At 51.1% G+C, this 18,515-nt stretch overlaps 1 protein-coding gene across 3 annotated transcripts in view; it reads right to left on the reverse strand.

The window, feature by feature from the left end:
- The window catches only part of DCTN1 (dynactin subunit 1), a 624,416-nt gene extending 606,866 nt beyond the window's left edge, over positions 1 to 17,550 (reverse strand). For 2 of the 3 annotated variants that reach the window (XM_086960179.1, XM_086960178.1), the window contains exon 1: positions 17,286 to 17,550. In XM_086960179.1, coding sequence (XP_086816305.1) covers positions 17,286 to 17,318 — 33 coding nt within the window. In that variant the 5' untranslated portion in view covers positions 17,319 to 17,550. The remainder of the gene's footprint in view (positions 1 to 17,285) is intronic. The other variant, XM_086960174.1, reaches the window with a different exon arrangement.
- Between the last annotated feature and the right edge of the window lie 965 nt (positions 17,551 to 18,515).

Consider the following 18,515-nt stretch of genomic DNA (forward strand, 5'->3'; position numbering starts at 1 on the left):
CCTGAGTGAGATAAAGAGGCAGTGAGTGTCTGGTGGTGGATGGGAGAGGCCTGAAAGAGACAAAGGGGCGGCAAGTGTCTGGTGGTGAACGAGAGAGGCCTGAGTGAGATAGAGGCAGTGAGTGTCTGGTGGTGGATGAGAGAGGCATGAGTGAGATAAAGGGGAGGGAGTGTATGGTGGTGGATGGGAGAGGCCTTAGTGAGATAAAGAGGCAGCGAGTGTCTGGTGGTGGATGAGAGAGACCTGAGTGAGATAAAGAGGCAGTGATTGTCTGGTGGTGGATGGGAGAGGCCTGAGTGAGATAAAGAGGCAGCCAGTGTCGGGTGGTGGATGAGAGAGGCCTGAGTGAGATGAAGAGGCAGCGAGTGTCTGGTGGTGGATGAGAGAGCTACGAGTGAGATTAAGAGGCAGCAAGTGTATGGTGGTGGATGAGAGAGGCACGAGTGAGATAAAGAGGCAGTGAGTGTCTGGTGGTGGATGGGAGAGGCCTGAGTGAGATAAAGAGGCAGCGAGTGTCTAGTGGTGGATGAGAGAGGCCTGAGTGAGATAAAGAGGCAGGGAGTGTCTGGAGGTGGATGAGAGAGGCCTGAGTGAGATAAAGAGGCAGGGAGTGTATGGTTGTAGATGAGAGAGGCACGAGTGAGATAAAGGGGAGAAAGTGTATGGTGGTGGATGAGAGAGGCACAAGTGAGATAAAGAGGCAGCTGGTGTCTGGTGGTGGATAAGAGAGGCCTGAGTGAGAGAAAGAGGCAGTGAGTGTCTGATTGTCTGATGGTGGATGGGAGAGGCCTGAGAGAGATAAAGGGGCAGGGAGTGTCTGGTGGTGGATGAGAGAGGCACGAGTGGGATAAAGGGGCAGGGAGAGTCTGGTGGTGGATGGGAGAGGCCTGAGTGAGATAAAGAGGCAGCGAGTGTCTGGAGGTGAATGAGAGAGGCCTGAGTGAGATAAAGAGGCAGCGAGTGTCTGGTGGTGGATGAGAGAGGCCTGAGTGAGATAAAGAGGCAGTGAGTGTCTAGTGGTGGATGGGAGAGGCCTGAGAGAGATAAAGGGGCAGGGAGTGTCTGGTGGTGTATGAGAGAGGCATGAGTGAGATAAACGGGAGGGAGTGTATGGTGGTGGATGAGAGAGGCATGAGTGAGATAAACGGGAGGAAGTGTATGGTGGTGGAGGAGAGAGGCACGAGAGAGACAAAGAGGCAGCGAGTGTCTGGTGGTGGATGAGAGAGGCCTGAGTGAGATAAAGAGGCAGTGAGTGTCTGGTGGTGGATGGGAGAGGCCTGAGTGAGATAAAGGGGCACGGAGTGTCTGGTGGTGGATGAGAGAGGCCTGAGTGAGATAAAGAGGCAGCGAGTGTCTGGTGGTGGATGAGAGAGGCCTGAGTGAGATAAAGAGGCAGCGAGTGTCTGGTGGTGGATGAGAGAGGCACGAGTGAGATAAAGAGGCAGTGAGTGTCTGGTGGTGGATGGGAGAGGCCTGAGTGAGATAAAGGGGCAGGGAGTGTCTGGTGGTGGATGAGAGAGGCACAAGTGAGATAAACGGGAGGGAGTGTATGGTGGTGGATGAGAGAGGCATGAGTGAGATAAACGGGAGGGAGTGTATGGTGGTGGATGAGAGAGGCACGAGAGAGACAAAGAGGCAGCGAGTGTCTGGTGGTGGATGAGAGAGGCCTGAGTGAGATAAAGAGGCAGTGAGTGTCTGGTGGTGGATGAGAGAGGCCTGCGTGAGATAAAGAGGCAGTGAGTGTCTGGTGGTGGATGAGAGAAGCATAAGTGAGATAAAGAGGCAGTGAGTGTCTGGTGGTGGATGGGAGAGGCCTGAGTGAGATAAAGAGGCAGTGAGTGTCTGGTGGTGGATGAGAGAGGCCTGCGTGAGACAAAGAGGCAGCGAGTGTCTGGTGGTGGATGAGAGAGGCCTGAGTGAGATAAAGAGGCAGTGAGTGTCTGGTGGTGGATGGGAGAGGCCTGAGTGAGATAAAGAGGCAGTGAGTGTCTGGTGGTGGATGAGAGAGGCCTGCAGGAGATAAAGAGGCAGTGAGTGTCTGGTGGTGGATGAGAGAAGCATGAGTGAGATAAAGGGGCAGGGAGTGTATGGTTGTAGATGAGAGAGGCCTGAGAGAGACAAAGGGGCGGCGAGTGTCTGGTGGTGGATGAGAGAAGCATGAGTGAGATAAAGAGGCAGTGAGTGTCTGGTGGTGGATGGGAGAGGCCTGAGTGAGATAAAGAGGCAGTGAGTGTCTGGTGGTGGATGAGAGAGGCCTGCGTGAGACAAAGAGGCAGCGAGTGTCTGGTGGTGGATGAGAGAGGCCTGAGTGAGATAAAGAGGCAGTGAGTGTCTGGTGGTGGATGGGAGAGGCCTGAGTGAGATAAAGAGGCAGTGAGTGTCTGGTGGTGGATGAGAGAGGCCTGCGTGAGATAAAGAGGCAGTGAGTGTCTGGTGGTGGATGAGAGAGGCCTGAGTGAGATAAAGAGGCAGTGAGTGTCTGGTGGTGGATGAGAGAGGCCTGCGTGAGATAAAGAGGCAGTGAGTGTCTGGTGGTGGATGAGAGAAGCATGAGTGAGATAAAGGGGCAGGGAGTGTATGGTTGTAGATGAGAGAGGCCTGAGAGAGACAAAGGGGCGGCAAGTGTCTGGTGGTGGATGGGAGAGGCAGCAGTGGAATCAAGACTATGCAGACTTGATACGCAGCACCCTGAACCTCACAAATCTTTGGGCACAACACTTATTGATTTATAAATTAAATAGTGAATGGGAGCACACAGTCTGATGTTTCTGCCTTCACACACCTAACACAAGTAAAGTGGGTCTCCACAGGAAAACAAGGCAGGTATACAACATAGCAGGCTTTTGTGAAGTTTTTTTGAGGATAATGAAACAACTGTACTTCAATAGGGAAGTTTCCACAACAGAAACTCTGCAAAGAAACTGCAAACTAAGGAAATCATGCGCAAATCGAGTGTAAAACCCTAGTCTGGGTGGTGTGACACAGGTGCATTTTGTAAACCCACTAATTCTCACACCCTGAAGCAGATGTAAATAGCTGAGGGCAGATTTACTGAAATCTCCCCCAACGCAGCAATGCAACATGCTGTGTTGCGTTGCGTGAAAGGGAGGAAGCAGAAATGCTCCATTGCTTCTTAGATGTGGTGCACTTTTCCTCTTTCCTAGCACTGAGGCCCTGTGTGCTGCCTCACCGCAGCATCGCCACCCTTGCGCCATGCTGCAATGGTGCCTACGTTACAGGCAGGATTGTTTTTGTGCAGGAAGGCATAACTTACACTTATGCACTTGGTTGACCAATATGTATAGAATGAAACCAAGATATCTGCATCACATATGGACTCTGATTTTTTATCCTCTGACTCCCTCCCTGTTCTTTTCTTTCTCCCCCGGAGGTTCAGGTTCTAGCGCCGGGACACCCCCTCGGGGGTAGCTGCGCGCTCTACAAACTACATAAATAAATAAATAAAAATAAAAGATGGGAGTAGAAAGTGCAGACTGCGCACGTGCTCTATTCAACATCTGTGAAATCTATGCAATGTGAGCGCTCAACATATATTCCCCAGTGTACAAGACAGAACAATCACACACACACAGCATACGATGCAAGGTACTCATACACAGCAGAAGGACAGGCATCAACACTGTGCAAGATTTCGATACAGAACTAACCAGCTCAGCCGTTCACAGTTCCAAGGCCGGTAAACTGGAGAGAGTAAATCCTCTTCTTTACGCAAGTGCGCCATGATTACAAATTACGCGGAATCGGGTGGGATATTTATCACACCCGATAAATACAATTGCACAGTGTGGTAAATACTTCCAATTTCAAGTTTGCAACTTCACAATGAAGCATATGATGTACAATAAGCACTTAACACACCAAATTAAGCATTTTACCTTTTTCCTGGGACATATACCCCAATACATTTTAGCAGGTTCAATCTACAGTAATCAATCAGGGAAAACTGTGAGGGTTTGATAATTATCAACAAACTCATCATTCCGACTGCGTTGCAAAGGTCTCTGTGCACAGGGACCAGAATCACGCCCGAGCATGTAATAAGGGTCATCGAACCTGCACAAGCGCCTGAGTGGGAGTGACCCACGGTCAGATGGGATAAACACCGCATACAATAGAATCAGTCCCATAATTATCACCTGTCCTAAGAGATGACCTGATAATGGTGTTGACAGCACCAACATCTGTATGTCCTGGTATTTTCTGGTTCTTTTTTACTCTTTAAATTCCAGCAGGTTTGACTTGACAAAATTTAATGACGGGTGTGGACCTTATTGTGCCCAACATTGTCAGTGTGATAAAAATCGATCCATTTGTAATGGCGTTTCCAGGGTAATATCCTATCATCCTTTTAGGACCACCAATGAGTGCCGCTGAGATTGGGTATAACATTATTATTAACTCGCTATGAGATGATTGGGTTTGCGGCGTGAAACGTAAAAACCTCCAATGATGAATATCTCGAGGGCAATTTTAATTACACAATCGATTACTGTTCCACATCTATAAAGAGTATTAAAATTGCATTCATATAGCACTGACCACCCATGATGAGGCGCTAAAGCGCTTTACGTCAGGTAGCACTCTACTCCGAAACTCAAGGTACAGTAGCATACACTGCAGGCCCATACTCTCCTCGGGCTCTGAAAGCACACAGTGCAGTGAGGTAAGCTTTGCCACCGCTCCAGGGGGTCCCCTCCGGCACTGTGCATGGGCGGTGGGCCCCTAGCCCAAGAGTTCCGGACTGGGTCCATGTACTTTGGAGGGTGGCACCCTCAAGTTTCGTTGCGCCACTGCCTGAGGGGGTGCTGTTTTCAAGGCCATGCTTATCTCTCAGCACCGCCTAGTTTCAGTAGGTAGCCACTGGGTCTTTTTATGAATGTCCAACGCCCCTCCGCCCACCCCGATGTAACTGCAGACCCCCCTGAGTGCATGGCTGGCTGTCCGCGCGCACTCGTGATGCCGGCTTTGAAGCTGTGATCTCTTAATTCTCGTTTTTCCAGCTTTAAAGCCTGGCCCTGTGCCACCCTCACCAGGGAGGCGGAACCCAAGACGTAAGCTGCCAGGAGGGGTGGCCGCACTTCAACCCTAAGTGATTCAGACGCCCTGCCCAGCCAGGTGAGATAGGTGATTACACAGGGCTTTGTAGTGAGGCTTGGGCCTTGTGTGAGTCAGACCTGGGACTGCTGCGACAATACACCAAGGAGTGAGTCAAGGAGTGAGGTGGCCTCTCAGCTGAGGAGCCAGGCCTGGGGCTTGTCTGACTGTACACCAAGGAGTGAGCCAAGGAGTTAGGTGGCCTCTCAGCTGAGGAGCCAGGCCTGGGACTGCTGCGACAATACACCAAGGAGTGAGTCAAGGAGTGAGGTGGCCTCTCAGCTGAGGAGCCAGGCCTGGGGCTTGTCTGACTGTACACCAAGGAGTGAGCCAAGGAGTTAGGTGGCATCTCAGCTGAGGAGCCAGGCCTGGGGCTGGTCTGACAGTACACCAAGGAGTGAGCCAAGGAGTGAGGTGGCCTCTCAGCTGAGGAGCCCGGCCTGGGGCTGGTCTGACTGTACACCAAGGAGTGAGCCAAGGAGTGAGGTGGCCTCTCAGCTAAGGAGCCCGACCTGGGGCTGGTCTGACTGTACTCCAAGGAGTGAGCCAAGGAGTTAATCAAGGATTGAGATGACCTCTCACTTGAGGAGCCAGGCCTGGGGTTTGTGTAACTCATACCAAGGATTGAGCTAAGGAGTGAGCTACCCTCTCAGCTTGCAGTTTGGTTCCCACCAGTCCATAGGACCTGTGCGTTTGTGGACAGCATAAACTTTGGGTGAGCTGCCAAGACTGATTCCATGCACCCTCTTAGTATATTTTGGCCCAGATACCAGGTAGCTCGCAGTGCCGCCATAAGCCCTCCTACCCCAAACAGGGAGCGAATAAATTTTGGCAACCACTGAACATAGTGCAGTAGTGTGGCTCACTGGTTAGAGGCGGCAGACCCGAGAGCAGAGGACGGCCCGGGACCAGGGTTCGATTCCCGACGCGGCAGGTGTCTGGACCAGGGTCAGCGGACTCGATAATTCTCTCGCCTCGGTGCCCACTCTGATCAGCGATCACACTCGGCAACTCTGGGCATAAGCTTGCCTCATCTGCACTAACGGCCCCACCAGACCGCCGGGGATGCCTGGTCTCACCCTGGAGATACCCATTAAGGGACCATCTGTCAGGGAAGCCAGGAAGGGTTTCGCAGCGGTCGAAGCGCGGAGATACTCCTCCGGGAGTCTATCCTAGCGCTATATAAACCCACAATTAATTAATTAACATTACAACACTGACCCCTTGGGGATCGTGGTAGTAGATCTAGAATTTTTTCGCTCAGTCATTCGTGCACTCTGGTTCTCAGAGAAATATACAGAGAATACATAGAGGAACGGTTTCTATATATTTATTGAACCGACGTTATTCTTGTATAGAATACATGTGCTGCGATAATCAGTAGACAGAAGCAGATGAAAGTGATTACGGCACCAATAGAGTAAATAGCAGATACAGTTCCACCATGGTGCTAAGACAGTGTATATGCAGGTATATAATAATAAACTGTAGTAAACAGGCGGACTCCTTCTATGCAATCCTTACACTATTTATGTCTACGGTGTGTGTAGGTGTAGAGGCAAGAATCCCCCCATGGGATGATCCAACCCCATTACCTGACGGAAAAGAATGAGGACCCCGTCTTGGTCATGAATTGGGCACCCCTCATGGAGAAGTCAGACAGCTGCTGCATCCTTGCGATGTACATACAGATTAGCATTGTCGTGGATATGTAGATAGCCCTGTAACCCCGTGGATGAAGAGAGAATGACATTTGTACATTCGTACATAAAAGCCTTGTACTTGGGGTCGAGGCATCGTGATAATGTTGCACGAAGCCAAATGTGTAACCAAAAGAAGTTTCAGGGAAACTAATCCAACATTGTCACTCACACAAATATGTGCAAAGGTCATGGCAAATAATGTTATTGAGCAGAAACAAGGACAATGTAAAAAAAATGGGGCGTGTTGCTACATGTGCCTAACTCGGGCACATAACACGCCGAGGAGCCAGACCTGGGACTCGTGTGACTGTACACTAGGGAGTGAACTACTATCACCTGAGGAGTCAGACCTGTGACTGCTGTGACTATACACCTAAGAGTGAGCAAAGGAGTGAGCTGACCTCACGGCTGAGGAGCCAGCACTGGGCCTGCTGTACCAATACACCAAGGAGTGAGTCCAGGAGTGAGCTGGCCTCTCACCTGAAGAGTCATCTCTGGGCCTGCTGTGACCTCACACCAATGAGTGAGCCAAGGAGTGAGCCAAGGAGTGAGCCAAGGAGTGAGTCAAGGAGTGAGTCCAGGAGTGAGTCTAGGAGTGAGCTGGCCTCCCACCTGAGGAGTCATCTCTGGACCTGCTGTGACCTCACACCAATGAGTGAGCCAAGGAGTGAGGAAAGAGGTGAGTCAAGGAGTGAGTCAAGGAGTGAGCCAAGGAGTGAGCCAAGGAGTGAGCCAAGGAGTGAGCCCAGGAGTGAGCCAAGGAGTGACCCAAGGAGTGAGCTGGCCTCTCAGCTGAGAAGCCAGGCCTGGGCCTGCTCGGGGGATACAACAAGGAGTGAGCCGACAAGTGAGATAAGGAGTGAGTTGGCCTCTCCCCCGAGGAGCCAGGCCTAGGACTAGTGTGACTGTACACTAAGGAGTGAACTACTATCACCTGAGGTGTCAGACATGAAAACTGCTCTGACAATACACCACGGAGTGAGCCAAGGAGTGAGCTGGCCTCTCAGCTGAGGAGCCCGGCCTCGGCTTTGTGTGACTGGAGTGGAGCCAGGGCCTTGGGAAGTTTGGAGAGGGCCTGAGCCTTGGGACTGGTCTGACTGTACTCCAAGGAGTGAGCCAAGGAGTGAGCGAAGGAGTGAGCTGGCCTATCACCTGAGGAGCCAGACCTGGGCCTTCTGTGACTACACCTGTATGTTCTCCTTGGAGTCAGGCCTGGGCTTTAGGTGACCATGTACTGTGGTGCGTGTTGTGTCTCAAAGGTAGGATGCTGGAGTCAGGCCTGTGTGTAGGTGTACAACAAAGAAATTGAAGCAAAGAGGGAATGTCACCAGGTCGCCCTCCAATCACACAAATGACCTGGGTAAACAGAACACTGTAAACTTTGTAACTTCTATTAACCCATTGACCGCGGTGGGAATTCCACCGCGGTGCGGGTGATTTGTGACTGGGCATGGTCAGGACGGCCCCTGGCCGTCCTCCGCACATGCCCACCGCGACGTCGGACGGCGCACGCAAACGGTTAAACGAATATTATGGACTCGTAGGTAGTGCTAGGCTCACTGATCCGGTCATACCCATCTCTAAGTGTTCTCATTAAAAATTGTATAAATCAACCATCCCTAACTAGTCTCGCACCCACTAAAGAAAGAATGTGAGAGAAGTCAGAAAGTGCCTCCGGTAAGCACCATCCATGGAGCTACGGGTTGGTACTCACCAGTTTGCTCGTTCTGTCATCATCTGCAACTTTCTTGAAAGAAATAAAAATAAAGAGAAGTGGAAGTGTTGCCCAACTCTCAGGCTCATGTGAAATAGTGAAGAAATAATAATGTGTAGATAATAATATCATCCCTCAACCGCCTAGGCCCCGTAATGTGAAGAAAAGAAAATAGATTACCTGGTCAAAAATGAGGGTTGTACGACGGTACAACGCTGGTAAATACATCGCATGCCTTTGCCTCGAATGTTTTAGCGCGCATGTTTTTACTGCGATCATTAATTTACATCGCATGCTGATACCACGCATTGTTTTTATATTTAAAAACAATGTATTTGTGTAGGAGACCTCCCACCCCCCCCAAATTTACCTAAAATTTGTGGTATTGGTATGCGATGTAAATGCATAATCGCGGTAAAAAATGCGTGCTAAAAAATGCGAGACAGATGCATGCGATGTATTTACCTCATTGTAAAGGCTGTTTCCATTCTGCACTGGCTGCGTTTTTTTTGCTTTGATTGTTTTAATACTAATAGAAAGGGCCGCCACTTTGGCCCTTGGACCATTATGTATCCCGTGTGAATTGAGCAGTTGGGATCCGGCCTCCTGGTGATTACGGAGGATTGTTGGCCGTTATTTGGGCTCCTTGGCCTTGGAATTCTTAGAGCGATTTGTGTCTGTGATCTAACCTCCTGGTGAATACGGAGGACCTGGGATTACGTCTATTTGTATCTACTTGAAAGTCTGCGGTACTGACACATCTTATTCAGGATTTATGCCCTGATGAAGTTCCAATAGTAACGAAACGCGTTGGCTGATGTCCTAAGTTTTAAATGGAAAAAGAATAAAGGATATATTTTTGGAATACATTGGAAGCTCATTGACTTCATTCTGGTGCACCATCCCTCTCCTTATAAAACTAATACAATGCTGTAAAAAAACACACATACATCGTAGTGCGGCGGCCAGCCATGTAGGTATGCTGGAGTGAGGCCTGGGACCTGATTGGTAATTTGCCCCGTGCATTAACCCTGTCACCTATGGATGCCCACCTTGGCTTTGGGTGACTATATAGTCTGGTGTCTTGCATTTGTCAATGATTGGATGCTCGAGTGAGTGACATCTGGGCCGTCTGTCGCTATATACAAAGGAGTATGGCGGTCCTGTAATGGGAAGATGCTGCAGGCTGACCTGGATGGACCCTGTAGCGCTCTTTGCTCCACAAATGTTAACCTTGGCGCCTGGAAAGTCTGAAGTAGGGCCTGGGCCCTGGATAATCTGGAGTGGGGCCTGGTCCTTGGGAAGACTGGGGTGGGGCCTGTGCCTTGGGAAGACAGGAGTGGGGCCTGTGCCTTGGGAAGACTGGAGTGGGGCCTGTGCCTTGGGAAGACTGGAGTGGGGCCTGTGCCTTGGGAAGACTGGAGTGGGGCCTGTGTCTACGGAAGACTGGAGTGGGGCTTGTGTCTACGGAAGACTGGAGTGGAGCCTGGGCCTTGGGAAGTCTGGAGTGGAGCCTGGGCCTTGGAAGTTTGGAGTGGGGCCTGGGCCTTGGGAAGACTGGAGTGGGGCCTGTGTCTAGGGAAGACTGGAGTGGGGCCTGTGCCTAGGGACGTCTGAAATGTAGTCTGGGACTTGGGAAGTCTGGACTAGGGTTCGGCCTTGGGAAGTCTGGAGTGGAGCCTGGGCCTTGGGAAGTCTGGAGTGGAGCCTGGGCCTTGGAAAGTCTGGAGTGGGGCCTGGGCCTTGGAAAGTCTGGAGTGGAGCCGGGCCTTGGAAGTCTGGAGTGGGGCCTGGGCCTTGGGAAGTCTGGAGTGGAGCCTGGGCCTTGGGAAGTCTGGAGTGGAGCCGGGCCTTGGAAGTCTGGAGTGGAGCCTGGGCCTTGGGAAGTCTGGAGTGGAGCCTGGGCCTTGGGAAGTCTGGAGTGGAGCCTGGGCCTTGAAGTCTGGAGTGGAGCCTGGGCCTTGGAAGTCTGGAATGAAACCTGGGCCTTGGGAAGTCTGGAGTGGAGCCTGGGCCTTGGGGAGTCTGGAGTGGAGCCTGGGCCTTGGGAAGTCTGGAGTGGAGCCTGGGCCTTATGAAGTCTGGAGTGGGGTCTGGGCCTTAGGAAGTCTGGAGTGGGGTCTGGGCCTTAGGAAGTCTGGAGTGGAGCCGGGCCTTGGGAAGTCTGGAGTGGAGCCGGGCCTTGGAAGTCTGGAGTGGGGTCTGGGCCTTAGGAAGTCTGGAGTGGAGCCGGGCCTTGGGAAGTCTGGAGTGGAGCCGGGCCTTGGGAAGTCTGGAGTGGAACCGGGCCTTGGAAGTCTGGAGTGGGGCCTGGGCCTTGGGAAGTCTGGAGTGGAGCCTGGGCCTTGGGAAGTCTGGAGTGGAGCCGGGCCTTGGAAGTCTGGAGTGGAGCCTGGGCCTTGAAGTCTGGAGTGGAGCCTGGGCCTTGAAGTCTGGGGTGGAGCCTGGGCCTTGGAAAGTCTGGAGTGGAGCCTGGGCCTTGGGAAGTCTGGAGTGGAGCCTGGGCCTTGGGAAGTCTGGAGTGGAGCCTGGGCCTTAGGAAGTCTGGAGTGGGGTATGGGCCTTAGGAAGTCTGGAATGAAACCTGGGCCTTGGGAAGTCTGGAGTGGAGCCTGGGCCTTGAAGTCTGGAGTGGAGCCTGGGTCTTGGAAGTCCGGAATGAAACCTGGGCCTTGGGAAGTCTGGAGTGGAGCCTGGGCCTTGAAGTCTGGAGTGGAGCCTGGGCCTTGGGAAGTCTGGAGTGGAGCCTGGGCCTTGGGAAGTCTGGAGTGGAGCCTGGGCCTTGGGAAGTCTGGAGTGGAGCCTGGGCCTTGGGAAGTCTGGAGTGGAGCCTGGGCCTTGGGAAGTCTGGAGTGGAGCCTGGGCCTTGGGAAGTCTGGAGTGGAGCCTGGGCCTTAGGAAGTCTGGAGTGGGGTCTGGGCCTTAGGAAGTCTGGAGTGGAGCCGGGCCTTGGGAAGTCTGGAGTGGAGCCGGGCCTTGGGAAGTCTGGAGTGGAGCCGGGCCTTGGAAGTCTGGAGTGGGGCCTGGGCCTTGGGAAGTCTGGAGAGGAGCCTGGGCCTTGTGAAGTCTGGAGTGGAGCCAAGCCTTGGAAGTCTGGAGTGGGGTGTGGGCCTTAGGAAGTCTGGAGTGGAGCCTGGGCCTTGGGAAGTCTGGAGTGGAGCCTGGGCCTTGGGAAGTCTGGAGTAGGGTTCGGTCTTGGGAAGTCTGGAGTAGGGTTCGGTCTTGGGAAGTCTGGAGTGGGGCCGGGCCTTGGAAGCCTGGAGTGGGGCCTGGGCCTTGGGAAAGTATGGATTTGGAGTGAAGCCTGGGCATTTGGAATTCTGGAGTGGAGCCTTGGCAGTTGGAAGTCTGGATAGGGCCTGGGCCTTGGAAGTCTGGAATGAAACCTTGGCCTTGGAAAGTCTGGAGTGGAGCCTGGGCCTTGGGAAGTCTGGAGTGGAGCCTGGGCCTTGGGAAGTCTGGAGTGGAGCCTGAGCCTCGGGAAGTCTGGAATGAAACCTGGGCCTTGGAAAGTCTGGAGTGGAGCCTGGGCCTTGGGAAGTCTGGAGTGGAGCCTGAGCCTTGGGAAGTCTGGAGTGGAGCCTGGGCCTTGGGAAGTCTCCCCTCTCATCTGAGGATGCTGGATACAGGCTTGGACTATATGCTCTGAATTTCTTGGTATACCACCTGGAGATGGCGGCCATAGACCTGGGCGTCATGCCGCTGCATGCCTGGTAGTGCCTTGGCTTTATCTCCTGCAGATCCCGAAGTCTGCCGTCGGCGAATTATGTGGCATGTTATAGTTGCCTGTATCACATGAGGGACCAGGCCTGAGCATTGGGTACCATATCATCCTGTGCTTGTTGCTCTTGTCACCTGAGGATGGAGGAGACTGCCTGTAATAATAATACATCCACATCTGCATTGTTTTTATACCTAAAGATGCAGGACTTGGGCCTGCATATTGGATGCCGACGCCAGGCCGGGGGCTTGGGTGATTATGTACCCCAGACTGTGATGGGCTGTGGCCTCTGGAGTTAGACCTGTGCCTTGGGTGACAATAAACTCCTGGGTGTGATGGCCTGTCGCCCATGCAGAGTCAGACCAGGGATCTGGCTATCTACCGCTCAGTGTGTTGGCCGCCCACCTGAGGAGTCGGGCCTGGGCCTTGGCTGAGTACATACCCCTGATTGTAATGAGGAGTCCGACCTAGCCTCTGGGAGACTATATACCCCTGGGTGTGATGCCTGAGACCTTAGGGGTCAGGCCAGGGCCTCTGGTGACTCTGAAGCCCCGAGTGTGACGCAGAGTCAGACCTAGGCTCTGGGAGACTCTATTGGCAGCTGCGTCTACGCTCCACCGCCCTGTTATTGCATTTTTAATAGACACAGTTAGCAGGATGTGATTAACCACAGAAGCTAAAGCAGTGCACTAAGACACAACAGGAGTGCTCTAATTTGATATCACACAGTGCATTAGTATACGATGAAGCAGCAGTTGGTAATCGATTTTGTGGGAATTATCGAAATATAGTCGAAAGCACAACTAAGGACACATTAACCCACTAAGCCACAACATCCCCACACTCTTCGCCTCCATAAGATGACTGACAGCATCTTGAGACCTGAGTGACTATGGGCCCGATTCACAGAACTAACTTAAGACTAAATCCAAAACTTACTACCATTTCGGTATTCACAGAAGGCATTTGGGAGTCCTAAAGTTAGGACTCCTAACTTCTGTGAATACCAAAATGAGTAAGTGCCTTCTGTGAATACCAAAATAGTAGTAGGTTTAGGAATGTGTCTTAAGTTAGTTCTGTGAATCGGGCCCTATGTGTGGTGGAGTGTTGACCACCTCTCGGGAGAAGGCTGGGGCGTGGCCTGGATGTAAGTGATTGCATACATTGGTGTGTGTCCACCCCTCTCCTGGGAGCAGTAGGTGTGGGCCTGCGCTTTACAATGTACGCTGTCCATCCCTCCTCAGAAGGAGGGGGGAGGAGCTCAAAACCCTGGGTGACCGTGTGCCCAATCCTGTCCTAGCCTTATCTCAAGAAGATGAGTCCGTGGGCCTGGGTCTTAGGTCACTCTGTACCTTTCCGCATGTCTGGATGTTGGGCACCCCATGGGCTTTCGACTGCTCTGTGACCTGCGGTGCACCGGCCTGCTCTGTTGAAGATGTGACAGATTGGGGCTTGTGTGTTTCCCGCCTCTTCCAAAGATGCTTCATCCTGGCCTTGGACGTGAGCGACTGCACACATGAGGTGTGAGCCAGGCTACGCGTTGTGTCGGCTGTCTCTTGATGGAGCAAGGTGAAGAACAAGATTTTGTTCAAACTTGTGAAGTTAATCTCTCAATAACAAAGTAACCAGATTAATAAGCTTGAGGTGAAAATATTAATCAACTTAGTTTAAGAATGCATTTATCACTACACGCGGGATAAACTAATGTGCGTTATGTTTTTATGTTGCAAACGCAAAAGAAAATAATAATCTAACCTTGTCTATTGTCTTTGTCAATAATAAATGCGGCAGTTAAGTTAATGGCCTGTGCTTATTTTATGTGCTTATGTTATGTCTTTTGTGATAAAAGCCCACGGACTTCCTGCTGTACGAAAAGGAGAAGTAATTATGATGCTGCCTATTTGTGCTTTTGCCAGGTAACATAATTTTCAGAGTTAATTAGTAAAGGGGGCGGGTAACAGAATGGGTCTCCATTCTTTAATTAATTGATGTCTTGTGTTTGTTTAATAATAGTTTCCGAAGTGAGGCCTACAAGATGGTTCTGAAAATATGGCTGACAGAGCTGCTGACACGAAAGCTTGCCCAGAGTGAACTTTTCACACATGCGCAGCTGAAAAGATTTTTGCTGCATTGTCATCGTGAATTAAAAAGCAGTTCTTTGGTCGCGTTGAATGTGCTCATGGAGAGATGACCCAAGGACAGGAACTTGATATGTCTGCCAAGGTTAGGAAGTGAACGTTCAGAACTCGAGGAAAAGTTACTTTCTTGAGGAAACTGAATTACATGGAAGTGACAGGCAATAGGGCTTATGTGAAGCCTGGACTGGGTCGAGGATCGGAGATGATGTAATTTACTTAATCGTGGACTGACACAGGACAGCCAATGAAAAGCTCAGATTTTTATAAAAGATTGTAAAATGTAGAAAGTTTAGCTAGAGAAAAAGGTATAAAACCTGACACTTTGAGCAGGGAAAAAACTCTTGCTTTCCGATTCCTGAGTGACGTGACAGCAGACTTTAAATGATTTTTCCTTTCAGGTGAAATGAGTGATAGTCAGGGAAATAGATTTAGGGAATGAGAAACTATTATTCTGCTAATATTTCATTATTCTGAGCTTGCTTGTTATTGTGAGTTTAATAATTCATTCTCTTATTAGAATGCTGATTTTCTCTTTGCTAATGAAATAAAGATTTCAAAACTTAAATGATTTTCCTTATGAAAAATAAAGGCAATAAATTAGATTTGAAAAGACAAGCTGGTCTTGTTTATTCATGGTCTAGTTTCCATCAGTTGATCCAATCGCCTTAAGTGATTTGATTTATTGGTAATAATAAGATAAATGAACTGCAGTTGTATATAATAATGTAAATATTATGTGATTAGATTTTCTAATTAAATCACCTGGTTCAATTGCTCAAAAAATTGTCTCATTGGCGTTATGGGCCTGTATGAGTGTTTGATGTTTAAAGGTGAGCATTGAGGTGTTAGGTAGCGTTTGTGAGACAGTTTTTTAATCAGAGCGCTGGATCACTCTCTAAAGATACTGCAGACAGGAGACTTGAAACTGGCTTAACGGCCAGAGCTGCCGACTTTGGATCTGAGGAACCAGGTTCGAGTCTCTGCCTGGACTCAACATTGTGGTATCCTGGGTGAAGGGCATCTCTCTGGTTCCATGGTACCTGGACCATGCTCTGCAGTGGGATTCCAGGATGGTGTTGGAGAAAGTAAGTTGAAGGGAGAAGCTGGCGGGAAGAGATGTATCTGCTGTCTTCTAATAAAGACTGCTTTACTCTACTTGGATTCTTCCTCTTTTCATTTTGGCGACTGAGGCGTGGATCACATCCTGTTATCCTGAGCAAATTACTAAATGTCCCCATGCCTAAGAAAAATTAATGTGTCCTTGTGTAATGTAACTGATGCGCATGTAAAGCGCTCCAATGCCTTCGGGTCCAGTTGGCGCTACTAAAACAGCAACAGCGTCTCTTATACCACACAGTTCTTTGGCCTTGCTACCCGAAGATGTGGAAGGCAACTTGAGTGGCACTTTCAGTCGACCTGGTATAGTTTCCACTGGAAACATCTGCAGCATCAGGGCTTTCTGTGAGTCCCCTGGGGAGTGCGCACAGCTGTTCGGTGGAATGCAGACAAGAAATGTTACCCCTTCCAGGAAAAGACCAAGCAAGGCCATGAGCACCGCTGGGTCTCCCAACCACCCCCGAAGGAAGAATGACGTCAATCCACAGGAGAGGGACAGACACACACCTCCACTGGCCCGCACAGGTTAACAGCGACGAGGTGAGAAGTGCAGAGATGAAGGAAACACGCAATGGGGAAGGTGCAGTGGTGGGCAGAGGGGGGGGGGGGGGGCGTCACTTCCGGAGGCCCCCCGCAGGCCTGCCATTCACAGGACCAGCACCCGGGGGTGGACTCCGGAACCGGCTGAGTCAGAAAATGAGCGAAGCCCCCACCTGGCACCCGGAAGTGTGCTCCAGGCCCCATCTGTGTGCCCAGGACCCCGTGCAGGCATCAGACGCAGGCCTGGGTGCGCCTTCCAACCACTCAAGGGCAGATATGTAAATGAGCAATTAATACACCTATTTAAAGCATACACAAAAATACGCAAATACACACATATGCAGCCACGAGATGTTACTACATGTTTGTTTTCTGTTACTGCACAAGAAGCCGCGCTTTAAAAATCCTTATACCATGAAGATGACGTGGTACCGGTGAATTATGTACCGTAATTCACAGACATTACATAATTCCGGTGAAATATAGGTGCCACCCAATGGCAAAGCTATAAGACTAGTGCCTCACGTTGGTTTCCTTCTCGCAGCTGGGCGGTCTCTTACCAGAAGACCACGAACCCTGTATCCCAGGCCGCCTGACGTCACAAGTGACCATTGTTTAATTATAAAAGGGAAAACACACCAGAACATTCAATTTGCAAGCATGGTGCAGTTTTAGGCGCGTGATACAGACACAGCCGCAAACCTCTCAATTTCTACAGTAAATATGCTTATTAAGACACCAAATAATATATTTACAAAAAACAACACCCCGGAAACAACAACATGTATTTTTTTCTTTCCTCTGCAGTCTACAAACAACACAATCCAGTGTTTAAATCAGTTTTCAATTAAAAAAAAAACGTCTTGAAATGTAAAAAATGCCATGGTAACTGCTCCAACCTGAAAAGGTGGTGGACGAGAAGACACACAGTGGGTAATCTGTGGGTAATGGTCCAACAAAGCAATCTCGGGGGTGTGGGGACGCCGCAAGCCACGAGGCTGTCGGTGTCGTGGGTTATTGTCAGAGGAGGCCTCGATGACATTATAGGACCTTAATAAACATACACGTATGTATGCATGAATATCTACACATGTGCAATGTATAGACACATAGATGCATGCACATCTGGGAACACATATCATGAACCTAATCCCACATAAACGTGTACATTGATAACACATATTTAATGCAAACAGATGCGCACAGATTGTATATGTGCGCCCCCAGCCCCCACTCACCCGGGTGTAGATGTGCTTCTTGGTCAGAGCCATCCTGCCGGCCCCCCGGGGGCTGTCCCACCCTCTCCTTGTGTCAGCGGCTCCCTTTGTGGAGCTGCTCCCGGCTCATACCCTGACACCCCGGCAGGATGTGGCTTCGGGTGCAAGCGGCCGGCCCGGCTGCGATGCTTGGTGTTAGCGGGGGTGGGAGTGGCCCCCGGAGCTCCGTCTGCCTCTCCCAGCTGGAGGGCTCCTCGTCTGCTGGGGACAGCGCTGCGCTAGTGCTGCTGAGCCCGACCGATGACAGGGAGGGGAGAGCCGCGGGGTCCTAGCGCCGGGCCCTTCCGTCTGCGGCGACGGGGCAGTCCAACAAAGTGCATGCGCTGCCGGCATTCCAACAAAGTGCTTGCGCTGCCGACATTCCAACAAAGTGCATGCACTACCGGCATTCCACCAAAGTGCAAGCACAGCAGAGACCGCGAGGGCTGAGGGCATTCCTTCAAGAGTGCATCACAGCAGAGACCTCGAGAAAAAATGCATGCACGTCAGAGACATCGGGGGCTGTGGGCATTCCACCAAAGTGCATGCACAGCAGACACCGCGACCAAAGTGCATGTACGACAGAGACATCGTGGGCTGAGGGCATTGCACCGTGGGTGCATTCACCACAGACACCTCCGTAAGTGCATGCACCGCAGAGACCTCGAAGGCTGGGGGCATTTCAACCAAAGTGCATGCACAGCAGACACCTTGAGCAAAGTGCATGCAGGTCAGAGACATCGTGGACGGTGGGCATTGCACCGTAAGTGCATGCACCACAGAGACCTCCGAGGACTGGGGGCATTCCTTCAGAAGTGCGTGCACAGCAGAGACCCCGAGGGCTGGGGACATCACATTCCTGCAAAGTGCATGCATAGCAGACACCTCGAGCAAAGTGCATGCATGTTAGAGCCATCGTGGGCTGTGGGCATTGCACCGTAAGTGCATGCACCGAAGAGACCTCCTTAAGTGCATAGCAGAGACCTCCGTAAGTGCGTGCACTGCAGAGACCTCCCTAAGAGCATACACCGCAGAAACCTCCCTAAGTGCGTAGCAGAGACCCCGTAAGACGTAAGTGCTTGCACCACAGAGACCTCCATAAGTGCATGCACTGCAGAGACCTCGAGGGCAAGGGGCATTGCACTGAAAGTGCATGCACTGCAGACCTCAAGGCATCCATGCCAACAGTTCAGAAGGGGAAAGTTGGAGATA

Source organism: Lissotriton vulgaris, chromosome 3_1, assembly GCF_964263255.1.
Source record: "Lissotriton vulgaris chromosome 3_1, aLisVul1.2, whole genome shotgun sequence".
NCBI classification, from domain to species: Eukaryota; Metazoa; Chordata; class Amphibia; order Caudata; family Salamandridae; genus Lissotriton; species Lissotriton vulgaris.